Source organism: Aquila chrysaetos, chromosome 2 (assembly GCF_900496995.4).
Source record: "Aquila chrysaetos chrysaetos chromosome 2, bAquChr1.4, whole genome shotgun sequence".
In the NCBI taxonomy this organism is placed as follows: domain Eukaryota; kingdom Metazoa; phylum Chordata; class Aves; order Accipitriformes; family Accipitridae; genus Aquila; species Aquila chrysaetos.
In genome coordinates, this window is record NC_044005.1 from 43,352,949 (window position 1) to 43,379,806 (window position 26,858).

General features: G+C 39.5%; 1 protein-coding gene across 1 annotated transcript in view; it reads right to left on the bottom strand.

Annotated features, from left to right (window-relative positions):
• Positions 1 to 1,163: 1,163 nt before the first annotated feature.
• Positions 1,164 to 26,858, bottom strand: part of RTF1 (RTF1 homolog, Paf1/RNA polymerase II complex component) — a 31,613-nt gene continuing 5,918 nt past the window's right edge. Inside the window, 16 exon segments of the mRNA XM_030042810.2 lie at positions 1,164 to 3,971; positions 5,826 to 5,937; positions 6,230 to 6,325; positions 7,505 to 7,582; positions 8,177 to 8,234; positions 8,605 to 8,726; positions 9,927 to 10,004; positions 10,592 to 10,699; positions 10,788 to 10,875; positions 12,089 to 12,171; positions 13,086 to 13,263; positions 13,876 to 14,011; positions 14,840 to 14,951; positions 16,570 to 16,684; positions 18,811 to 19,015; positions 20,539 to 20,686. Coding sequence (XP_029898670.1) covers positions 3,865 to 3,971; positions 5,826 to 5,937; positions 6,230 to 6,325; positions 7,505 to 7,582; positions 8,177 to 8,234; positions 8,605 to 8,726; positions 9,927 to 10,004; positions 10,592 to 10,699; positions 10,788 to 10,875; positions 12,089 to 12,171; positions 13,086 to 13,263; positions 13,876 to 14,011; positions 14,840 to 14,951; positions 16,570 to 16,684; positions 18,811 to 19,015; positions 20,539 to 20,686 — 1,824 coding nt within the window. The 3' untranslated portion in view covers positions 1,164 to 3,864.

The window sequence follows — 26,858 nt, forward strand, 5'->3', positions numbered from 1 at the left end:
TAGGTATCAAATTTACAGCACTTATTTCCCACAATTAAGAACCCCGAAATTCAAAGCTTCAAGTGGCCTGGACAAGCTTAACTATCTTCTAGTTAAGTTGGGGGGAAAAAACAAAGATGCCAAAGCCCAAATTTGAGATGACATTCACATGCCTTTTTATTCCCCAGTATGTATACCAGTGAAGCGTTTGTGCAGACTCCTCATTTTCAGTTCTCACCTTCTTCTGCTTCCACCTTCTGCTAGGAATGAACTAACTGTGAAGCACTTTCTTCGCAGCTAGTTCATTCCTTTTCCTCCAAGGCACATTTTTTCCTTTGGTTGACTATCCTTCCCAAAGCCAGTTAAAAAGTGTCAACCCACCCTCAAGACCCTTTGTCCTAAAGACTCCTCGAAAATCTGTGACCTTGCATAGCAGTTTAAAAGCATATGCATTTAAAAAAGCTCCTAAAGAGGTGGAAAACTCAAAATGTATTTTGTTGTTGTTCAAAGTGCATCAAAGGAACATTTTGCTTATCAAATCTGTTACAGCTCTTCACTCTACAGTGTAACAGGCTGAGTCTTCCAGCCTGTTCAGTGATAAATCTATAAAGACAGTTTTGTTTCACAGACATCCCTAGCATGAACTCTACAGACATACACAGCCAGAGTCTCAGGATGCGTGTGTTGGGAAATGCAGCACTGCTCATGGTAAGCCACCACGTCTGTGAGACGAATTCTGTGTGCTGCATGTAGGAAGGGGGATGGGGAGGGATGGGGAGCAGTACATGCAGGGCAGACAGACAAAACTGGAGAAAGCAATATGAAATTACTTATAGAATCATAGGATAATTCAGGTCACAGGGGAGCTCAGGGAGGTCTCCAGTCCATCCTCCTGCTCCAAGCTGGGTAAGCTACAAGGTTGGATCATGTTATTCATGGCTTAATCCAGCCTTCTTTCAAAAACCTCCAAAATAGAGACAGAACAATCTCTCTGGGCAACCTAGTCCACTCTCTGACTGTCCTATGGGTGAAAATTTTTTTCCCTCCATCTTGGCAGAACTTGTCCTATTTCAAGTTATGCCTGTTGTGTTCAGACTGATAAATGAAGTGTCAGTTTCTAAAAAAACAAATTCCAGACAGGAAACCCTTAGCACCTCAGATCAAGGGATAAACAATCAACCTTATTAAACCAACAAACCAAGTTTATTTATAGAAGTCTGTACAGTTGTGATGAACTATGCTAGGACACCAATGAAACAAAGCAAACAAATCTCTCCCTCTCTAATGAGTGGGAGGTGTAGTCACTCACCTTTACATGCACTTAAAGGAAAAAAGATTACAGCTTTCATACACAGTTCTGTAACTATTCAAAAGTACTTTCTTGATGTATTATTCTCAATATAAGAGGTTTGCATGATAATTTACTGACTGTTGCCTCTCAAAGTATTTCAGCAGAATCCAGAGACTTTGAGAGGGTAAGTGGCAGTTTCATAGTTGCAGATAACTAGGACATAGTCCATCATTCAGATCTGCGTTCTAAACTCACTGCATCTCCTCTGTTTCAGCCATCTCCACTAAAAGTTACTTGCAACACTGTACGGGTCTCGTTGACGTTTTGGCTGTAGTACAGACTATTCTTGTGTTACCAAATGTAGAAGTTATCTAAAACCAATACATCAAGGGCAAGCATATTAAAAATACTGAATGTGAGTTAACTTTACCTTTAGAGACCACTTGTCACTGTGCCTCAGAGCTCTGAGGCATTTCTGTGGAAAAACCAGTTCCTGAATCACTTTATTTGGCAATTATTTCTGCAAAGCATTGGAGAGTGATTATTTTGAAAACTGGCTATTGCAAAATAAGTTTAGATTTTTTTTATTACAAATCTGTAACATAATTGAAGCTGTTGAAAAAAACAAAATCATATCATATGCATTATCTACACAGTGAATCACGATGTCTCCTATGAAGTTATCATGGTAGATTCCATAAATCCACTCTTAGAAAGTTAAAAGTACACATATGTGAGAGCCTACTACAACTCCAGAGAAGCTGCTAAAATAGGCCATCAAATAAAGCACACTATGATTACATATTTACAGAATAACCCACATGTGTCCTAGAACTATGGACTATTCAGTAAATAAGTATTGAAGGATTTCTAATTATTTGTTTACACGGTAGATAAGAGCTGCTTCATAGGTTGATTTTCTTTTTATACACAGTATCAATCTGCACACGATTACATGATGTTTCTTTAAAGCTACTGTTAAAAAAGGAAGAGAAAGTTAAATAAGAACTAGATTAAAGTTGCATTAAGAATCCAACAAGAAAGTATCAAACACAGGTTTAAATGTAACCAGTGTATGATTTCAGAAAAACAGTAATGCTCTGACACAAGAAGAGCATCAGCATTTTCCCTCTTCAGGGTCCCCCAGAAACATTCCTATCCAGTTCAGTGCTTAAGTTACATATGTACTGGACTGAGTAGGAACAAACACGTGCTTGCACGCTTACCTGAACGAGGGCCTCTAACCTTTTAGACTTCTAATTCTCTTTTAATTTAGTTCTTAGCTCCATATATTCAGTTGTATCTTGTTTGGAAAAGTTCTTTGTTAAATGTCACTTATATTTACACTTTGATTTTTTTTTTTTTTTTACACCTGAGTGATAATTTAGCTGTCACCTTGTGTCCAGTCAAATATTCCATAAAGCCATACAATTCTTGTGCTAGTGTTGCACCCCACTTGTACCAGTTTATAAATGAAAAATGTGCATCAGCTCCCTCTCATACATTACCCACTGACCTTTCTATGTCCTTAATGTGTCCTTCCCCTTCCACACAAAGTGATTTTTTTTTTAATTATTAATATTTTTTGTTTGTTTATAGAAGCCCCGTTTAAATGGTTCACAAAGCAAGAACAAAGTGAGCTGGAGCCCAGTGAAGACACAATGACTTAAAAAGTATGTAATATTGGAGGCTTGGAGAAGAAATTAAAGCCCAACCAATGAGCACCCCAGGGCCATCCCAGAAAAAGCTACTCCACTCAGTTACAGCTGGAGACTCCAGATGTACTATGGATGGTAAGTCCCACGTCAAGAGCTGTGTACCTCTCTCTCATCAGTTAAGTGTAAGTAAAAAAGGGAACATCAAGTTAAACAGCTATACCAGCCAAGCCGTTTTAGTAAGAAGAATCACATTTAATGAGTTTCTTTCTTGCAATTTCAGATGCTCAAGTACAGCTGGTAGAAATTCAAAACAGCCGTAAAGAACTGTGACAGACGGATACAAATAGTACTGCAGCTTAAAAATGATAAAAAACACCTGAAAAAAAGTCACACAACCCTCCCAAAAAAATTTACACTTTGAACCTAAGCCAGTTTTTGAAGATTCCCTTCTCCAAAGCTAGGATGAAGGAGGAAGAAAAAGAGGAAGAAAGTGCAGATGACCTTCCAGCCACAAAGGTCTTGCGCCAATGTTTATTCACCATGCCTGTTGTGGTGTGTAAGGGGAGATCACCAAGCGCCGATTCTGCGACCACCATGAGATTCCTACGGAAATCCAGACCTCAGGCTAATACTGAACACAGAGTGGACCAACGAGCTGCATCAACAAAATAAAAACAAAACTCAAACTAAAAGAAATGGGAAAACCCCAAATAGCACAGATCCACATTTGTGAGGGGGGCAGGAGGAAAGGGCAAGAAGGGAGGTCTATACAGTAAATAGTTGAATGGTTTATGTTACAGATGACTGGCAGTTTTAAAGAGTCTCTTCCCAGCTCCATTGCTGCTCCAACCCAGAAGGGAGAACTGAAAAGGGAGGAAGAAAAGGTAGGACATCGTCATGGAGCATGCAGGATCAGAAGCAGCAGAGTGGGCATGCTCAAATAAGCCCCCGCCTCTTTTTGTAGTCCTCCAAGTTCAATGATCGCCGAGGGGCACCATCTTTTGCTGGTGGAGCCTTGGAGGTGATGGCCAGCGCCTTAGATTCTGTTGGGGATAAGAAAAGAGTGAGGACCGAAATACCTGAAAACTACAGATTTTTACCTGTTGCTTTTACTGACAGCTTCACCACAGAATCATGTTTGGCTTCTCTAGTATATATCAGGTTAGAACTGCAGTTAATAATACAGGCAGTATCTGGTAGCTTATCTTCATGGATAAAGCATGTGCTATTTTGACTGTTTGTTAATTCAGCTTTCTGCCGGTAAGTATACTTTCGTTTCTTAGGAAAACTACTCTATAGCACGCTGAAATCACAATGTAAACAGAGCCTGCAGGCTCAGTTCTGGGATCTTTGATAAATCATTACCCCATGAGAACTGCAAGCACAAAGAGACAGATAATAAGTGGACAGAAGTCAAACTTCCTATCCATATCTACAATACACATTTTAACCAATCCCCAGGTTCTTCTTTTAAGAAAGGAGACTGCACGAAGCAAGATGCCAAAATGGTGTTCTGTCTGAGGAAAAAAAAACAGAACAGCCATACTTAAACCTCTACCTATATTGTGTCTCTCTCATCCTTCTCTTTTTAGTCCCCTTCCTGGTTTTCAGTGTCCTTTAGTGCCTAACCTTCATCTGCTTGCTAACTTTCTGAAGTTTGTAACTCTCACTAACTGCTTCAGGAAGTCTCCTGTTCTTGGCATCCTACCTCATTCTGTAGTCTTAGGTACAGCGTTCCAGTCTTGACCTAGTTTGGAAAGACAACCTCTCCTACTTTTCCCTTCTTGACAAGGTTTTAAGTCTTTGTGCATTCTTATAGTACTCCTTAAATTGTTGTCCTCCAAGAAACTTCAGTGCTAATCCTTCCAGTAATGCAAGAAAAAATGAGCCTTGTGAGTCAAATTGCACTGGTATACTCCCATGCTTTCCCTCCACTGAAAAACAGCTCGATAGGACCAGAGGAAATGGCCTCAAATTGCCCCAGGGGAGGTTTACATTGGATATTAGGAAAAATTTCTTCACTGAAAGGTTTGTCAAGCATTGGAACAGGCTGCCTAGGGAAGTGGTTGAGTCACCAGCCCTGGAGACATTTAAAAGATGTGTAGACGTGGTGCTTAGAGACATGGCTTAGCAGTGGACTTGGCAGTGTTAGGTTAACAGTTAGACTCGAGGATCTTAAGGGTCTTTTCCAACCTAAATGATTCTATGACACTAAACTGTTCTTGCCACACATCTCAGGCTCTCAAAGTCAAGATCGCAAAGACGAAGCTTCAGCAAGTTTGTGTCTATAAGCATACCTTCGCTCCCTCCACAGTTTGGGTTCCCCTAAAATTTTGGTTCAATACCATCTGCAATACCAAAGTTAGGGAGCAGCAACTTGGTAAAGCAGCAGGTTCAAAATCAAATAGAAATACTTTATCCACATAGTATGTACACAGATTATGGAACAGGACACCACAGACGCCCAAAGCTTATCTGTCCTCAAAAGTGATTAGACAAATTAACCAAGTAAGTACCAAGGTAGATATCAAGGCTTATTAAATACAACAGTCTTGTCTGTTCTCCAAAGATTATGCAAGTCATAGATACTGTAGACTGGAAGACTATTTCAGAAAACACTCATTACATCCTTTCCTCCATAGGCATTTGGAGCAAGGATATAGGGATACACAGGCTTTCAGTTTAACACAATACAGTTGTTCTTGTTTTCTCAATGTATGTCACTAGCACACATCCTTTCCTCCTCAGTTCAAGATACTTGCCAAGACAACAAACACGGAGTCCTTGCTCCCATTTTCGAAAGCCCACCAATGATTTTGAAAGAACTATTCTGAAGAAGTGAGCTCTACTATAATGAGCTGGACAATCACATCCCCAAACTCAGCTGGAACACCTACCTGAACTGGGAACCTGAAGATCAATCTTTACATCAAAGTCATGCACTTTGAAAAGATCTTCTGAGAGGTCACTGGCTGATTTAGAGTTCACATCTTTATCCTTCCCTTGACCCTGAAATAAAAACTATGGGTAAGTCTCCAACCCTTATCTGTCCAGATAAACAGAGATAAAAATGCTTTTTTCCCCACTTCTGTCACAAACATACTTAGTTTAGCTTTCATACTGCTAGAGAAACTTAGTTTTCTTTCCCCAAGAAAGAAAAAGCTGTTTCTTTTCTATGATAATCCTCTACAGGATACCTATTTCTAGAACTGAAGCATGCATATCTACTATTAGTCATAAGCTTCTAGAACAAAACGGTGACAGTGGGAGGAACATAACAGAGACAGAAATGGAAACTTGCCTTACTCATGTCCTTTGGAGCATCTGGTAATACACCAGACCCGTATTTTGCATTTAGCTGGGCAAGGATGGCAGCTTGGACAGCAGGATCTCTGGACTACAGAGGGGAAAAAGAAAAATAAAAAAAAAAGAAAGAAGGAAAAAAACCACCACTATTTAAATGGGTGAAAACTATACTGCCATTTTGTTAAAACAGTGCTCATATCCATGAATCTAAAACCATAAGAGGCTGTAGATAAGTTAGCCCAACCTTCAGAATCTCAGAGACAACTGAAATCATCCTGATACCTGTGTAATAATGCATCTGACAATAACAAACTAAAAGTTATCCTTCAGAAAGTCTTTCTTTGAGAAAATGAGAAATACATTTCCTGTTGGTATGGTTTGCTCCCATGACTAGTCTTAACACTATTATTAGATGTATTTGATTTCAGCTTACAGTTCTGGCTGAAACACTCTACTAGAGAGAAGAAATCTTTAGAGGACTATTTTCTTTACACAATAGTTGTCTACCATAATAAAGCTATTCAGTTATGATTCTTTGCTAATAAAGAATTATTTCAGAAATAATTATTTAATTCAAGCCTTGCAATAAAATTCCTTTTCTATTCCCTTCCCAGTTTGTGGAGACTCATGAGAGCCAACCTGATTGGTTTTTTTTTAAGTACTGACACTAGAACCGTATACTATTCTAGAACAGGCCTCAACAAAGCCAGATTACTTAGAAGTAGGAGCTGATCACCTTGCTATCTATCATTTATATAGCTAGGGACTGCAGTAGCAGGTTTTGCCACAGTATCATGGGGGAAGTTTGTGTTAAACTACTTTATCCATCACAGGCCCAAAGTGTCTGGTCTTCTCTCGCCTTTCACAGATCTTTCAGGAAAATTTCAACTAATTCGAAATGAAACTCACACCTACAGCAAACTGTCTTCCCAGAGCTAACTAAATCCGAGTAATTCTACATAAAAGACCTCACCACAGAAGTCTAAACCACAGTTGCTTCTCCAGGTACATATACCCACATCACTTATGTCCTTCACATTTTGCATTAAAAAAATTAAAAAAAAAAAAAAAAATTACTGCTTTTTCCTTCTTTTGGGATAGTGAGTCCAGGATCTCACTCAATTGTATCTCACCCTGGCATCTGGAGCATTAATAGCATATGGCACAACTGGGAATTAATACAAACAACATTTTCTTTCCTACTGTCTGCATTATGTTGGTTTCTGTTTCTCTGCAAATTGCCACAATTGAACTTAAGTATTACACTCACATTAGACACTATTGTGGGCTTGCACTGCCGCCTAGTAAAGGGGTCCATTTGTTGGTTTTTCATGCTGTGACTTTCAGCCTGAAGAAGAAAAAGCACGTGGTTTTGCAGAGTTAGCTACTTGCACCCTTATAAATCCTCCCACAGCACCCTGTCCATGCAAGTACTCATCAGCTATATATAATAACAAGATCAGAGGAAAACCAGGAACAGCATTACAGATTAGAAAGATTTTGACACACCCACAGTCCTATGCTTCACAGGTCAAAACTCCTTACTGAATATAACATAGAAAATACATGCACAACTCTCAGGCTAGTTAAGGCTTAACCATTTGTTAACAAGCTTAACTTTCTCTTAATAGAAGTGTCACTGCAGAGAATCGAATATTTCCTTTACTATTTTATTCTCTGAAGGCTCCTTTCTGATTTCTTTCCCATACAAAATGCACTAAGCCACTATTACAGTCAGTAATCTGCTGATAATTGAGTTGATCAAAAGGATAAAGCAATCTGCTTTAAAATCATGTAATCTGCCTATATGAAAGATTTTATAGATCATTAAAAAAATTGAGTAGATCATTAAAAAAAAATTGAGTAACTTCACCACGCAATTATCCCCCTTTGCGTCATTTCATGTCTACTTGTACAGAAGTATTAATTCAGCACTATTTACCACAAGAGCCTTCTCAGACTCAACGATATTCCACTCTCTATTTCTCTGGTTGATGTAACTGCAGAAAGGAAAAAAAAAAGGAGGGTGGGGGAAAGAAAAAGAAAGTGATCATCATTTATCAATTCCTACACAACAAAATGCCTGACAGCATTCTTGCAGCTTCATCCTGATCATAAATTACTCTTACTGCAACACAACTGCTACCTGGGGTGAGTGGAAGAGAATTTACATTTTTGACAGTTTTAACTGAATGACAGATACAAGGAAGTGAAGATAGGCAAACGCTAACAGAGCCATCATGATACACATTTCATGAATATATTGTACAGGAAAGACAAAATCTTGCAGTTAATTCACCACTGCTTTAGTTTCTCTCCTCCATATATTTTGATCGATGCTATTTAAGAAAGAAAATATCTGCTTCTTACCTGATTGCAGAAATGTTTTTTGTCCGTTGACGATCCAGGGCCTCTGCTCTCTCTTCAAGTTCATTAAGCTGATCTTGAATCTGTTTGGCCTTATCTTGGTCCCCCAAGTCCTCAGCCATAGCCTTCAACCAAACAGTAACTCATTAGGCACTACTCTCTACCACAGAGCTAGTCAGAGAAACAAGGGATACACCCATGAATCAGCCAGCTAACCCTATTCCAGTTGCAAATGTTCTACCCTGCATGGTAAGAATACAACAAAGAGCTAAACTCTCCTTACAGCTCAAGGCAAAACAGGACTTCTTACTCTGAAGAACCCTGAAAACCTTTGAAAGCCCTTAAACTAAGGAAGACGTAGGAACACTACTCCCAGCACGAGAAGGGCAAGTCAGTTAGATGATTTAAGTTACAGGTTTGATTAAAATCTAATATCACTATTTACCAGCTCAGGAAAAGAATGATTATTTCTGCAACTGTCAGTTGCCACTTATTTCAGGGAGTTGGAGAGTCCCAGACCAACAACAGTAGCTTATCATGCCACCTGGTGACAATAAAAAGCAATTGCACTGTTCTGCAAAGGAAAACTAACAATTTACATATTCGTGCATAGTAAAATGATGACCAAACAATAAAGTTAAGCCAAAGAATGTATAACTAAAGATTAATACAAACTCTTTGTTTTTACTATATGTGAAGCATGAATGCCTTGAAAAAGGACTGCACAAATAAAACCAAACAAAATGTGTTATATCTATCTTTATCTTCAGAGATACTTAAGACTGTTTTCTTGACTTCTCAGCTTTAGCTTCTCAGCACTGTTAGGTCTATTCCAGGAGTCTACATGTAAAAACAGTTGAGTGGCAAGTAAGTCTTTCAGCAATGTATTCTATTCAATATAAATTACTGGCCATAAAGTGACAATTCAGTCACCCCTGAGTAAAAGACAATTTAACACAACTTTTATTTTTCCTATTTTAAAAAGTATAGGAAATTAACTTTCAAATGTTATTATGGGGTACTCTGGAAAAAAAAAAAAAAAGAAAAAAGTTAAGAGTTTCTAAAGCAGAACAGCTTAAGACCTTCTTGTTTAAAGGACACAAAAAAAGACAGCTACAATTGTTGGCAATTGCCCTTAGAAAAAGAATGCAATCGCTTTAACTGGGTTCCAAGTGTTCTGAACCCAGCAATGAACCTTGAGATCCACCTTTTAGCTGCATAGTTAAAGCCAACCTTACTGCTGACTACCGCCAAAATCCAGATGAGCTCCAGTTCTTCAAAATCAAAGACTGCATTAAGCTTGCAGGCATCATCTCATCTCTCACCTTCTCCTTTAACAGCTGAGTTTTCTTCATAGCATAATTTGGAGGTGCTTTTCTGAACCTTTCCTTCTCTTTCACAATCTGTAAGATGCAGAGGAAACAGCAAGAACATGCAAATATGAAATGTCTGTTTCAATACTTGGACACTAGAAGCAACAGATCAATATCACCTAAGAAATGTACTTACTGCCACAGAATTTTACTCATGCTCTTTCTCTGCTGCATTTTTTAATTTGTGACTTGGTAATGAGTTACAGCTCCATTTCCCTCACTTATGACCTACAAAAATCTGATGCTCATCACATTTGGTCAGTATTGAGCAAGTATTAAACTGCAGAAACTGTGATAAATGCATCTATCATGATACTGTTAGCTTTTCAGAACTTGAGAACTAAGTTACCATACTCAGGTTAGGCGTTCAGAACTCTGCAACACAAGTTCAAGAGGAGGTAACAGGGCACAAAGGATGAAGTAAACCAGGAGTGAGCACTCAACAGCTCGATCACCAAGCTACTCTATCCAGTTATTCAACTTGATTTTGAGCCTTTTATTTTCTTCTTAGGAAGCAAATACCATGATCATTTTGCTTTGTAACAGCTAGTGCTCTACTCCATGAGTTCCTGCCACCTTTAAGCACTGCCACAGCCTCACTACAACACACTGTTTACCTCTTCAATGTCCTGGTCATTAAACTTGTAGTTGAGGGCTTCTTTGATGGACACTTCCTTCTTGTTTATCTCATCTAGTGTGGGTAGCTGCATCCCAGCAGAGAACATCTAAACACAATGTCCAAGAGGTTACTTTCCCCTTAAAGGATCCTTGGCAGAAGGCTGCTAAGAAGAAACTAAAGTCTGGCAAACTTACCGCTTCCTTCCACTTCATAAACTCACTTTCAGTAAATTCCTGATTAGAGACAAACTCCAAGCGAAACACACGCGAATCACTGCCATGCCTGCAACAAGAAAGTGTAACAACATCCCTCTCTGATGGTACAGAGCTATGATCTTAGATCTATAGGTGTAAACTGATTCAAGAAGCCCAAAACCAGACACTTAAGGCTACTCTTGTGGCTTGCATGCTATCTATTCCTAACTTCAGTCCAGTCAGCCACAGTTCAGGAGCCTACATCAGCTATTAGTAGTAATGCAAAGGAATACTAGACAATGAGTCTGCAGAAAACAGTCGCTTGGTTGTGGCAGTAAAACCCTCAGGAGGAAACGGAAACAGACCTCTCTCACACCTAAGCCTTACATACCCTATTCAGTGACCCATGGCATGATCTTCAGAAACACAGAGCTCCTTCATGTTTGGACCAATAGAAGTAACCTTTCAGCAGTACTGAATTATACAATGCTGGAGCCAACCACTACCTAATTTTTCATTTGTTGGCCAGTCAAAAGCCAGAAATCCCTAAACATTTTCTGTGGAGCACTACCTTTGGCACTACCAGCTAAACTACTATGCTGCTACTAGCCAATACTAAAATTAGTTTCCATGGTGTAAATTTCACTCAAACCATGGAGCTCTCTCCTGATGCAGCCTAAGAAGTTACTGAATGTCACAATGGATTTAGATAACTTTTTTTTTTTACTTCACACTTCCATCCATGTGCATTCTCCACATGCCTTCCTGTTTCTCCCAAATGGTTAATGTCTTCTTGTCCTATCTCACTACAATGTTTTGTATTGTAACTGTTGACCTTCACCTCATGATCCTTATAAGGGCCGTAAGAAAAACTGAGAAATCCAATGCTACATTCAGCTGCTTCCCTCCAAAGTACCATTTTATGTTGTAATACATATGCCAGACCCAACCATGTATGCCTCTACATATTTCTAACATCTGATTACAACAACTGTGGAGAAAAGATATAAGAGTATTGCAAAGCTCAGGAGGCATATACGAACAACCATGGGTTACTAAGGCAAGTGAATTGCTCAGATGTCAACACAATCACAAGTCCCTGCATGAGATTTTTTACAATTTCCATTATGCCAAGGGGAAAAAAAAACCCAAACAAACCCAACCCCAACATTCTAGCAGTAAGTGGCATGGCAAGTCCCAGTCTGCTTTTTAGCTCTCATCTCCAAACCACACACAGAACATTATTTGCTATGAAAAGGACACCAGTTCATGAGCCAATAAGGATTCCTTTGGTAGCTTACCGCAACTGTAGTCCTTTGTTTGTCCGGGTACCACCAAGCTGGTAAACCTTTGCAGTCTCTACCACACCGGTTATTTCAGCAACCTGTATCACACAGTAAAATACACAAGAGGAAGGATGCAAGAGGGGACTTCTGTGTTCCTGGAATATATCTGGATATTCAAGCCTTTTCGTGAGAGATCTAAAACCTTAATATAACTAACAATTCTAACTAGATCAAGTAAAGTAAGACTCTTCAGTGTATGTTATCAGGTACTGAATTAGTTGCTTCATGCATCACCTTTGAGTTGACAAATTATACCATCTGAATGCTTGATGCAGCTTTTGTATCTTCTCAGTTCTGCCTTCCTGACCAAATGGTGTACACTTTCCTACTTTTCCTATTGACTTTTCAATTAACGCTGGTTTGGGTTAACGTATGTCCCAAATGAAATACACCAGTGCTGCTCACATACTAAACACAGCCCCTCTGGGAACCTTTTTAATGCAATTTTAGAGAATATTATTGCATCCCATGATTGTACAGTTACAGCAATGAAACAGAAAAACAAAACTGTGTTCTCAATCACATTCTCTTCTGAGGCACACTGATGTATTAGAAGAAACACTTTGTAAAAAAAGAACCGAGACCATGCAATAACTTGGGAACATTCCCAGAAATAAGGAGTGAATGTTACTCATCCTTACTTGGTCAAAGCAGAGTCCTGAACTCTAGTTTGCAATACAAATGATGAGACAAGACAGTATGAACCAAAGCTGGAAGAACAGGCTTTGTTAGTGCTCCCTCTCTCTCACTAAATATATCTCTTCACCTAGCTGGTCCCATAGATTTATTTATTTTTAAACCAGTCTCCTCCACCTCTTTGGCAGCAATTACATTTTCTGGTTATAAGCAATCTTTTTGTATTAACACTCAAACCATCACAGGTACCTGAGAAGCTGCAAATATTACATTACAGCACTATAAAAAGAACTAAACCCCTTAGAGCTAAACTCACCCGATAAACAGGTTTGCTGTTGTGATTTCCAATGCCAATACGGACAAAGCAGCCAGTGACTGTCTTAGCAAAGAAGGGCATATGACACCAGCGTTCCAGCTTGTGTCGCGATAACCGTACTCGGTTCAGTTCTTCAGGCAAGGACACTGGCTGGGACTTAGGAGGAATTTCTTCTTTCCTGATTTGGGAAAGGTGAGAAGGAATAAAGAAAAAAAGTAAAGACATAATCACCAAAAAAGGGGTCCTGGGCAAGGTGCAGCATGAGTGCTAACTATTTAAATTACTAGTAAAAGGAATGATTCATCACACGCTAGTTGACTGTAGATATGCGAATTTAGCATTCATGAGAAAGTCTAAATGTGAAGTCCCAGACTTGTTACCCACTGCCCCTGCCACCACAAAGCAGAACGACTCACACACCAGGGCAGTTTATAGGCCAATGCTTTAAGATAAGCCAGCACACCTCTCTGCCCTGCTAATATGCTAAGGTTCTGCAGCTGCTAAACTGTAGGACTAAACAAATCTGTAAACAACAGTGTAAATGGGGCTAAAGGTAACAGCAGGGAACTGAAGTTGCAAACCCATCCAAGGTAAATCAGTCACATGCACCATGGTATAGAAGCCAAGGACTCAAATCTGAGCAATGCAAGTGTGCCCAGAGGCAAAACCACTTTAGAGACACTGAACTGCCCCCAAACAATCCTCTAAACCAGCATGTGTCTACATAAAGTGGATCTCTGTTTTTGAACACACACTTACAAGTAATCATAGTCCAGTGTTCACTACTTACTCTTCCTCTTCATCAGAGGATGAGGATCTGGATGAGCGATCACTTTTCTCACTAGACTTATCATCCTCCTCCTCCTCTTCATCATCAGAGTATACTTCACTAGTTTTTAATGGCTGTTTTTTTGCAAGCAATTCAGCTGGAGGAACAAGGACAGAAAACAAGGAAAAACAAGCTGTAAATTTTTCATGAAAAGTTTCAGCTCTAACAAGAAGCTTATTGTTTAAGAAAAAAAAAACCAAAACAGATAGCTATTAATTTTACGCTGGATACAAGTGCCACATGTTCAAACCCACTAGTAAGCTAAGCACTCCATTGTCTACATTCAAAGAGAAATCGAAGTATTTAAAGGCATCTTAAATCTCAGTTGTACTTATCAGTCTCCCAACTTGTCTGCACATAGCAATACAAGATGGGCATAACAACTGGATATACAAGATAAAACTATTATGATCAGACAACTCACTGGTATTTTGCAAGGAAAAAACCCTCATTTTTGGAGAGGACCACAATAAAACCCAGTAGAGTAACAAAAAGGGTTGCATCAAAAGTCTGCAGCAAGAGAGACAAGATGATGTGCCAGTGAAGAAACAAGCAAATGTAGACAAGGTAGCACAAGAACAATAAATATTGTTTGGATGATTCAGAAATTAAATAACAGAATCTAAAGTGACCAATTCAAATACCTGTACTAAACACTACTAACTGCCATTCAATGGACTGCGATGAAAGTTTGCTTTCTTTCCAGACCATTCCAGGGAGGGGTGGGAGGGAGGAATACAGCATCAGTGATGCCAAACAATACCCTACGTGGTCATGTCAAGCAAAAGACCAAGGAAAACACAGACATGGAATTCATTCACTCCAAGGTGTAAGATTGTTGTATTAATTAGAATCAGGAAGTAGCACTTTCAGAAAGCTGTAATAATGCCTCAGAAATTGCAGCAATAGCAACACGCTTTCATACCTGTTCTGTTCTTCCTTTTCTCTCTTTCTGCTTTCAGTTCCTCCATTGCCTGAGACTTCTTGTCTAGCTTCTCATCCCGCTTTGATCGCCGCTCTTTGTTATGTGACATGACCTAAAAACATGCACAGAAAGTCCCTCAACATCAAGTGCAATCCATAAATTGAAACGCATTAAAACAAAGATTGTTTGCACACTTTGAAAACTTTTCAAATAGAAACTACTAACAAACTCCATTTTGAAACCAGTTTTTTTCAAGTTCATTTTTACAGAGGCTAGGGAGAGGGAAATCAATCTGAAGCGTATTTCTTTTTTCTACTTTGTTTCAAAAATAATGAACATATTTACACTTCAACATTTCTGCCACCAAGTTTTAGTCTCTAAACTCCTCCTTAAAGTTAAAAAAGGACTAGAGAAATAAAACTGAAGTAATTCTGCAACTAACAAGTAATGAGGAAAAATTGGATGAATATTCTTCTCATTTGCTTCTCCTTCTGCAAGGTCAAATCAAGGCACTTGTTCTCATTCAGTAGCAAAGAGAAAAATTGTGTTAAAAAATATTTAAAGCAGAAATAAAGTTATGTGTAAAGTCTGCAATATGGATCCAAATCTTAAATCTTGTAAGTCTTCTAATATGTTCCATTTCTAACAGGTCTATCTGGAATACCAGGTAGCACAGAAAGTAGCTTCTATAATAAGCGTGAGAGACAGTCATTTGAAGTAAGTTGAAGTAATTTCTGGAAGGCACTGTAAAAGAACTCAACATAAGATCCTTTTATATATGCATATATGTATATGCATCCACATATTATGTGCTATGTATATGGACTATACAAGTATATACACACACATACATATATGGAGTTGAGAGGGGTAGGGAGATGAGATTCACTCCACTTAACATGTGCCTAAGGGAAAACTCATCTCACCTAATTTAAGTGTTAAACATCTATTTCACTAGAAAATAACATGGAGTGAATTGGCAGATGGAGATGTCCTCCTCCATTGCACAAAGACACAGGCGACAACAAGTGCAAACAATCAACTAGTTCTTAGGTGGCTAAAGTTAGGCAAGATGAATCCCATCCCGTTCTGGGAGCCTATCTGCCCAGACTCTATAAATAGTTAAGGGTGGGATCTTAACCATTTGAAACTACAGTTCAGTTACAGAGGCCTCACCCCAAAAACTGGTATTATCCTCTTTCTACTGGAGGTGGAAAAACTGTAGAACTACTTCTGCTCCTCCTAGCATTCAAGCTTTTCCTTGATACCCATACCAGTAGAAACTAAACATTCTTTCCATTGTATGTGCATGCAAAATAATTAAGACAACAGCTGAGCAGTTTCTGGCCTAATCTCTCAAACTTGCAAGAAGGACTGCATATGTAACGTTTCAGACTGAATGACAGAAGTTTGGCTAAAGGAACTGCAAAAGGTTGCTTTCGTGTTCTCTTATGGGAGGACTATCACAGCAACTCCAGATATAGCTGTGACTTTGCATTCCTCATTAAAAGGAGTTGTCAGTGCAGCCCCTCAGCAGGCCAAAGACGTTAATTTCTTTAAATGAACTGGAAAGGCTAAAGATAGCATAAGCATATAAATGAACTAAATTCTGACCTGTTTAACACACTGTTTGACATTAAGGGAAAACATTAGGTGCAGAGAGAGGTAGCATCCTATCTCCTGTTGCCAAGGGAAAAGGGTTTGTTACTAAGGACAGTTTCATCTCCTACCTGGGATTCCTGGATCTGTGTGAGTTTTTTCTTCTCCTGCTCTTCCTCTTGCTTTTTCTTTTTCTCTTTCTTTTCTTTCTTTTTTGCTGTTTTTAGTTTCTTCTTGATTTCAAATCTAGTAGCAGATATTGAAACAAAAAGCATGTGTGAAAGAATGCTCTTTCCCTAAGCGAGTGAAGTACTGCTCAGATGCTATCACAGCTTAAGTTGTTAAAAGACTGTAAGGAACACTTCCACTGCCTGCCTCAGATGGATAACCCTTTAACGCTATCCTGTCCCTCATTCCCATCCCCTCCCTTCCCCAAGAAAAATAAGGTGAAGAAAAGTTGAGCATAGAAAAGTGCAGGCTTACAGACAGCTAACCTAAATGGTTGAGGAGACAACATGGCTACTCCCTAGAAATCTGTCCTTACTCCATCTTCATCTTTGCCAGTGTAGTGACTGTCGCATGCTGCCTCCAACTCTAAAAACAATTGGCTATTTCACACCATTTGAATCTCAACAGCTAAAAACTTGGCTGTTTAAAGCCAGTATCATGCTAAATTTTTCATGCTTAAACTCTACCTTTCTACTGGCACTAGTCTGTATAAGAATGACTGCAAAGAAGTCACAGTGAGTCCTCCTTCAGCAGCTACATTCCAATCAGACTCAGGCATTTTCTGCAGTCCAGTTTAGGCATGTCCATTTCTACCTTCACGAAATATGTCAACCTGAAATCTTATTTTCAGCCACTGTATTCAGAATAGTAGTGATTTCACTGTAACTGTCCTGTGACTGAGATTCCACCGCACCATGCATGTGGCTGCATGTGGTCATTGCTTTAGTGAAGTGTGCATATGGACAAACACAAGAAAAAAAATTACTTAACTTCCAATAACTGAAATTCAAAATGTGTTATCCACATGCATATTACACAGTCCATTCTTCTTCAGTCCTTTACACTTGGATTTTGTAGACAAGATACTGAAGTGCCAGATGAGCTCGTTGCCCTTTTGTGCCTTTAACATGAAGCATAACACACAGGGCACAGGCATTGTATCACATGCAATGCCTGCTGTAATCCTAGTGAACTCACAGCACAATGTACATACAAAGAGCCAGACAGCATTTTGAAAGATTCAACTTACCAAAAAGTTAAATAACTACCCACCACCACCGCCCCCTTAGGTCTGCCTGCCAACCCCTTTACATAGAACAGGACAAACTTGTTTAAGATTAAATCAGTAACTCAAGCTTAGATTGTTTAGCTTGTTTGTATCAAGTATTCTCCAGCTTGAGAAAGAAGAAACCACGGAACAGTGAATGAAATTAAAAAATACGGTGTCCTTCTACCTGATCTACACCCAATCTTTCACTCATGCTGATCCCTTTGAGGAGAGCAGCAGACTAGAGAAGACACTGAAAGTAGTATTAAAACCACAGACAGGCAGGCAGTGCTCTAACTATGTCTTGACAAATGGACAGTCTGACAGTAGCTTATATTGACATGATTTACTCAACAGATGTCAGTCCTCTAGAGAAATTTCTCAGCAAGTGAGGAAAGAGAGAAGTCACTGAAGAGGGAAGAAACTGGAGAAAACTTGCCTCACACGTGCCAAATCTTTTCTGTTAGACACATGGGAAGAAAAATACCTTTACTAAAGGAAGTTGCCTGACAGGACAGTGTTACGGTAATAAACAAAACCACAACACCTAAAGTAGAAATCCACAAATGATCCCTTGAAAACAACATATCCAACACCACTCCTCATTATTTCAGTATCTCTCTCTTCTATTAGGGCCCCAACCAGCTTCAAGCCCATATAGAGGTAACCCTAACACTGCTCTGTGCTTCACCATTGTTTTCGGAAAAATTCCAGAAGCTCATATACACCTTACACTTTATTTGCCTTTTTCCAAAGTAGCAGCGTGTGAGAGGTAATACAAAAAAGATGGAAGAGAAAGCAGTCCTTCTGACTGTCTGGCATCTGGTGTGTGAAGCAGTAATATGACTGCAACGGTAGCTGACAGAACCATGCGTATTCAACAGCTTAGAAAATTACTTTTACAAAAACACGCAGGATTCCTGCTGTGTGCTTCTCAACTAGCTACATGGACAGTTTATGCAAAAAATCTACAATGAAGCTTAATTCACTTTGTAGTGCTGAATGCTTGGACCCCAAACATGAGAGCACAGTCAGCATACTCTCCATACAGCCTGTTATCAATTCGCTACCAAATATCAACAGATATAAAATTCACCTTCTCTTTAGCACTTCTCTCTTCTCTATCCGGTTAAACAGCTCCTGTTCTCTCTCCTTTTCTGTCATTTGTTCCAGTCGAGCTCGGTCTTCTTCATCTCCCATCAGATCTTCTCCATAGCCATCATGGAATTCCTCATCTTCAGATGAAGAATCTGAATCTGAGCTAGATGAGGAGCTGTTGCTTTCTGAGTCAGAGACTTCTCCTAAAACAAAAATACAAGGCAGCAAGATTCAGCTGAGGCAAAGTCCAACCACTTCATTGTAGCATGTTAGCAAAGGATACCAAGAATGAATTTTACACTCCTCTTCTGCTATACTAAAAGCATACATATCATGAAAACTAAACACAGGAGGAAATACTTTACTACCATAAGATATGCATGCTAAAAAATGATAACGTGAGTGGTACTACATGTGAACACAAAGAGGGTTATAAGTAAAAATTCTTAGTAGAACAAGCAAATTTTAGGAGGCCTTTTGGTTAGTGTGTTAGGGTCTTAAGGTTAGATTTCTATGCCTATATGCTTATGTGCCTGAGAAGTTGCTTATACATCCATAACTTTGTAAGTGCATGTGCGCACCTCAAATGCCACTATTAACCACCACCAATACTCCTCATTATAGCAATCTGAAGAACCAAAATTCGTCATTTGAAGACTGCAGCACTATGAATTGCTACATCAAAAGATAAAGTTGAAACACGCTACCCTCAGGACTGGCAAGGATGTGATGCTAGCTCCATTACTGTAACAAGCCCTCCCAGTTACACATGGACTTAGGGAACAGCTGACTCCCCAATAATATTGGGTAACACCACCTTTACAATTGATCCAAGTCCAAGTGCTTTGATTGTCTCACCTAATTGACTACATTACACCAAATTGCAAAAGCAGACATTAGGATTCTTTCTTTCACTTTCATTCTGGTCTCAGTATTTCTGGAAACTTCCAGTGTTGCAAGCTTACATTCTGAAAAACCTTGATTTGTAAGCCCTGATACATAGAGGTTCAGTCACTTCATGCTTCAGTCTGTCTCCGCTGTGCTTAATACGCTTAAAACTGGAGGCTCCTTCATATTCTTTCTTAAACTTTGTTTTTTTTAGTATCAACTGAAATTACAACTAACCACCTGCAAACCTTCATGGGCATGATGAAACCAGGAAAGAACACAGGATGTTTGCCCAGCATTGGAACAGATTCAATATTCATGTAAAAGTTTCTAACAAAGCTATAGTAATGATTTTTATTCTTCCATGTCAGTATAAATTTGCAAGAATTCCAATTCAGAGCAAATGCATGCAAGATAAGCTCCTATTTGCATCATGCAACACTATACACCTCTCCCTTTGTCATCACAAGAAGTTTGGGAAGGGAAAATACGTCAATGGGAATAAAAGAAAATGCTACCCTTACTACAGATGGGGCATGCTAGAAGGAAAAAAAGAATTTTCCAGAAGAAAGTCAAGTAACGAAGTATGTCATACATTCTTCAGCTGAAACAGTATTTAGTGTTGCGGTTGTAATGGGAGTGCTTACAGGAATGCTATACTGAATTATAGGCACTTCAACCATGGCAAGTTTAAGAGTCATCCAGAGTACCAGTAACACAAAGAAAACTCTTTGAAGCTAGTCTTTAACATCACCATTGAACATTACTCTTCAGTGTGCACAAAAGGGTAACTTCACTTGGAATTACACTGTAAGTAGATGCACATGTATTATCTTACCCTCTTCAGGTGCTGAGCTCTCAGCCGAGCTGTCTTTATCTGAGCTGCCTGAAGAGGCAGCTTTGTTCGTCTGTTTCTTCATGGCTCCTTTTTTCTCTGCCTTACCCGCTTTTCCCTTTTTTTTGTTTTTAGAACCTCCAACAGTCCACTGCAAGGAAAGAACCAAGGAAGGGATCATGAGACATGAACATCACTCTCTTCTCCCTCTCCCAAAACACTGGAGTAAAAACGACAACTGAGAAACAGTCCAATACCTGACAGCAACAAATCAATCGGGGGGGGGAGGAAGCCAATAGGAAATTTATCAAATGAAAGCATTTTACAAGGTTTATGGGGTTTGGGGGGGGGGGGGTGGTGTGTTGTGTAGTTGTTTGGGTTTTTTTCTTTAAAAAAAAAAAAAAAATTAGTTATCAGTGCAAGCCAACAGTTGGTAGGACACTCCTTTTAAAAACAATGAAGACTTCAGAGTCTGCAATATCTGCCAGGAGAAAAGAGGTACTAAAAATATTTTCCTAGCAAATTAACCTTAAACAACAAGTGTCCAACTGCATTTGTAAAGATTAGCTTCAGTTTACTACTATTAAACAGAAGCAACAGATGTGTTTCCAAAACTAGTTTATTCAAGAGCATATTTAAATTTCATGAAGGCACACCAATCATACATAACAGTCTTTCCAAAATCAGTTTTACCAAAACTACACAGCATCTGTATTTTTATGCAACAAATCAATAGCGTCCTTGCTCATGGACAGTAGTGCCACCACCTGCATCTATGTACACAAGTCGGAATCAAATTAGAATTGCAGAAGTCAGGAAAAAAAGAAAAAAAAAAATCAAATGTCAAGTCTTAATTTTCATTTTCTCTTAATATCATATCTTCAGTTAACTTAGACCGCAGTTTCCAAGTACAGGACTTATACCACCACACACACACAGGTAGCAACTTTAAATCCCTAAGTCCTAGGAGAAGAACTAGTATTTGCCTTATAGTGCAACTTCTTATTAGAACTTCTGCATTGTCCCAACTACCTGGGTAAAGCCAGAAGGGAACAGAACTGGTAAGGATTGCCTGTGTATTATTTTAAGGCTTTACGATATTTTGTACTTTATTCCTCTCCTAGAAATTCTCCAGGCACAAAAGCTTCAAGGATAAGACAGTTTCTTTCTAAATATATATATTTAGACTGTTATCCTCTTCATACCTGTATATTACTCTCATCTTTCATGCACATCACCATCTGTTCAAGCATGCAGTCGACTAAAAAAAATATTCCTAATTCAAATGAGCAAATACTCTTTTGCATACATGAGATCTTGCACTCAAAACTACTCTAACTGGGGCAGGGTGGGGGTGGAAATCAACTGAGATTTGACCTCAGGTGCACCCAAACTTCAGGCTTCTCACCCATCCATCCCTTCCTGGGGATGAATCAAGTCCATCTCTGCAGGCAGTAATCATTCCATCAAATCTGATGACTTCTGCCTGATTAGGCACCATCTTCAGAGAACCCTGGTGTTCAAATACTCTAAATGAAACTCAACCAAGCAGTTTAAGCTACTACCTGATCTACTGGTACTTTTAAAATTTCCTAGGTTTTGATTACTCTCACACCAAGCCTTCTACCTTCCATATTACCAACTGCTTCATCATCATCTTTAGGCATCAGCTGTGTATTCAAAAGTATATCTGTCAAAGGCCAGGCAGAAGTTTTCTTTTCCGAGGTAAAAGTACAGCAACCTAGCAGTGAGCCTCTGACTGCAATCCATACCCTATGCAGTTACCCCAGCCTGTTATGGTCCATAGGATAGGTTAGAAACTGCACAGAAAGCATCTGACTTTTTATCAGCCTGAGCTTGCACTCAAGTCTTTATTGGCTTCCGCATTAAAGAGTTTTACTTGTTCAGTGTTACAGTACTGCTGCCTAATAGTATTCCTGGTTAATTATGCCCATGTAATCAGTTAAGAACAAGCTTGTACTCTGCCCAAATCTGCTCAAACCTCAATGTTAAGGAATCATCTCCTAGGTATTACAGAAAAGTGCATTTATGCTATTTGTTCAAGAGTTCACCTACTGCCAGCATACCAGTGAAAACACAACAGTGAAAAAGTGAAACTGTGCATTTAGCAGGGAGGAGCAGAGCCCTCTGAACCAGGGATGAAGAGGTGCTTCCTTCCCAGAACTCTGACACTTCTTTTCAGTGTGCTAACACAGAATTATACCCTGTATCAGCATGCTGTATAGCAAGGAAGAAGCACAGAGAAACCCATGCAGTACACCACAATTATACCAAGACCTTGAGAGGTCATGCTGAGATGAAAGAAATTAAGATCAGATAAAAACAGCAGGACTCAGTTGTTAATAAAATGTTTAATAGCTGTAGATATATGTGTTACAGATCTCAGCCTTTGACTCACAAGTGGAATTGTAGAGGGAACCTGGGTCCAGGAAGATGGGACTGAAAAGAAAGCTGTGTGACAACCTCTTGAACAAAAAAAAGTAATTAAAAAAAAAAAATCTGCCCTAATCTAGGAAATTTTGCTTTGGTTTCTATTTCACCCTGGACATTACACTTCATCTCACTTTTGTTCATGCAAGTGACCTCTATGTCTTTTAAGTCACTATAACTGGTTGTCACCTCCCAGTTTCAGTGCTGTCACAAAGCCAAATTCTTCCTCATCCAACTCAGGTGCTTCAGGGGTTAATTCAGCTACCCCAATCTCTCAGGAATGCTTGGCCATTCCTGGTACCACTACAGCACAAGACAAAGGTTCAAGCAAGCCTTAAGGACAAATAAATCATCAAAACCCGGACGTAGTCAGTGCAAGGCTCTTTCAGGCTCATAGATTGCTCTGCAGGCTCAGGAACCACCAGTTGCCATTTGGACACTGAATGACCACTCTACATTGTTCAGAGTCCAGCCAACATCAAGTTTCTTCTTACAGCAGAAGACATAACAGAGATTAGCAGGTCAGAGGGTGGGGGAAGACAATACTTGAAAGCCATGAACTGCGCGGCAACCTGCAGTCCAAACCAAAGTTTTGAGCCCCTCCCTCACACTCTAGCACACCAGCAGAGATCAGAAAGGCAACAACATGTTTGCATGCAACATCAAGTAAAAATGCACAAACAGTTATAGTCAGAAACATTTGTTTGCTCTGTTTGCCTTAACTCAAACAGCATCTCAAACAGCAAACAATAACTATATTTTCCAAAATCTGTCCACTACTGCAGCTTCTCCAGGTTCCCTTTTCCCAGTTCCAGTCAGGCAGAGACAGTCAACACTTCTCACATGCTTTACATGACTATAATGTCTCCTCTAAACAGCCCCTCTATTCACTGCTGCCTCCTCGGCCACCATCTGGAACCCTCCACAGTTCCAGACACGGCAAGTTAATAAACCCATGCAGAAGTGTGCTGCAACACAGCTTTCTGCTTATTGTTTAGTACCACCAAACAACAGAGCTTTATGGTTCATTCACAGGAATTAGCCAGAAGAGCATTTCAATTTTTCCTCTTGCTTCCAAGGTTCACAGTGCTAATAGCTTGCATATTTCCCCCAAGAAACAGTTGGACTCAATGATCTTAAAGGTCCTTTCCAACTTAAATGATTCTATGATTCTAAGAAGTCCAAGTCCACAGTACCCAGAATGAACTGCCAATTAAAAAAAAGAAAACCACATTAGAAATTAGCCATATTTAGAAGTCAGCTTCTACAAAAGCAACTACACAAAATGATTGAAGAAAATAATTTACAGCTCAGCAAACCTGGAACATATTTGCACGAGGGAGATGAAATGAGATCGAGGAGGGGGGAAAAAAAAAAAAAAAGAGAGAGAGAAAAAAAGTGAGCTCTTAAAGTGCAGAATGCAGTAGAACTGTTTTACATGTGCTGCTCAGATAGTCGTTATTTTCTTCCATTCACACAGTACTTAAATGCTTTATCCACTGAGATTTTATTTTGCAAATAGGTATTCTCCCTGCTTTTTTTTTGTTTTGTTTACATCAAACCGGACAGAGATGCACAACCAACGTTACCAGCCTGCCCTTGCCATATCCTTCCCTCCTGGATATGGCTTTTATAAGCAAAAAGCAAATTACAAGCCACGACATCGAAGAAAAACAGGTCCCTTACCAATGTGTTCCTTTCCTAGGCCAGATAAAATTACATGCCATGACAACATGACAGCTTAAGAGCGCCAAGATACATAACATCAGCCCAGCCTACAAACTTTCATCCCTTCTCCCCCATTCATACAGGGAAAACAAAAGGCAGTCCTTCAGGCAAGTCATCAAACTGCAGTTTCAGCCTCTCTAAAGACAACAGCAGGCAGCACAGATATGAAGATAAGGCAGCATTTACTGTCTTCAGGGTTTCTCAAAGCTGGGAGAACTCTGGAGACAGCACTCCAAGAGCTACAAGGATGAAAATGCTCTCTACCACTGCTGTTAAAACTAAATAGTAAATAAAAAGCCCTTGTTTCCTGCCTTTTGTCTGTACCTCTCATTTGGATGCCTCAAACACCTTCAAAATAACAACAGACCAGCAACTAGAAAACTGAAAGGACCATTTTGGACACAAAGAGGAGACTCAAGGTGTCAAAACCAAAGATGGAAATGAGATAAGCAAATAAAGGAAACACTTTCTGAAGCCACAGAAGAGGCTTTGCCAGGAACTGCCTGAAAGATGGCTTCATGGACCAAAATATCACCAGACACTTGATCTACCCTTATCGTCTGAGTACTGCTCAAAGGAGCTCACAGAAAGGTAACTATGAAAAAAAGCCTACCTATAGTAGGTTCAAATTCAGTTTAACCTGCAAGTTAACATTTGCTCTAGAAGTATTTTGAGGCGTCCATGTATTGAAAAATGGCAAGAACTGCTGAGTGAAAACATCAAGATGGTAGCTACCAAATGCCAATGAAGAAGCACTCGCCATAATCAAAACAAACTCCGGGATGCTATTGTCTGTGAAACCCTGCAATGTTTTCTTTAGGAAGCCTGGGCCAAGCAGCTGGAGATGACAACAACCGTAAAACACTTGGTCAACAAGTGCCTTGCATGGCTCTAGCATTACCAGTCAGCAAGCATAATCTGGACTAACAAACGCTTAATGACTTCTCTACATATTAGACAGTGCCTTATGACTGGATTGTTCTCAGCAAAAACTGCTCCCTGGGTACAAAGAAAAAGTTCATTCAGTGAAAAAAATTAAATAAAATCACATATTAAATTCCAATACCTCTCTGAGTCTATTTCTGGAGCAACCTGCTCCACTTCAGAGCTCCTGCAGACTCTCATACCACATAAATCAAGTCCCCAGAAGTTATCCCCATGCTAGTTTGCAATTTAAAGAAGCTACATGCAGACCAAATTTTATACCTGTTTTATCCACAGCTGGTTCACATTACTTCTTTGGACATGCTAGCCTCCATACAATTAGCCTGTGCTATTCAGATTTGCACTTGCACTTTGTTTGGGGTGGGGGAAGTAACAGTGCCTCTCTTCCTTAAGGAAAGCTTTACTATTGCACCCATTAACAGCTGAAGGAAACTGTCTCCAAGTCAAAGTTACAAAGCACACAGCCTATAAGGCTGTGTATAAGAAGATTAAAGCACAGCCTGTTTCAAATTTCCTAAGCTTGAAAAAATGTATGGCAAAGGCCTCACAGGACTGGAGAACCCACTCATTCTTGAAGGTCTAATTAAGCAGTGTTATGAAATAAAAGCACACAGGAAAAGGAGACATTTAGCGTCGTAATCTCTACAAACCCACAAAAGACACCCCCAAAACGGAAGGAACGCATGCAGTTTTCTGCTAACCTGTGGTTTACTAGAGTGCTCTAACTTGAAGTGCAGTAAGTAGACCCAAACTTTCAAGTTCTTTCCTCATAATAGGGGCATAAAGCCTCCTAGGCTGCCTGTTATTCAAGACTGATTTCCTCACTAGCTGCATGACCACTGCTCACCTCCTCCTCTGTCCCATAGCTCTTGACAAGATCTTCAGCTATGCCATTTCCTACTGAATCTGCACATTTGCAAATAAATGCATAAACAGATATTCCTCACTAAACTCCAGACTAGTACCAAGCATTCACCATATAACTTTTCTTGTCCTGGAAGTATGTTCTGCTATCTCCCTAGAGCTGTTAAAAGGCACAATCAAACCCCTCACAACATTAGAATGAGGGTAGAAGGATGCACAGACTTACACCAGCATTGCTAACAAACCTTTCAAGAGAAACGAACAGGAGCTCCTACAGCATTGTGGCTTTCTGTCTAATCTACGCTGATGTTAGTGAAGTTGTTGCAGACGTCATC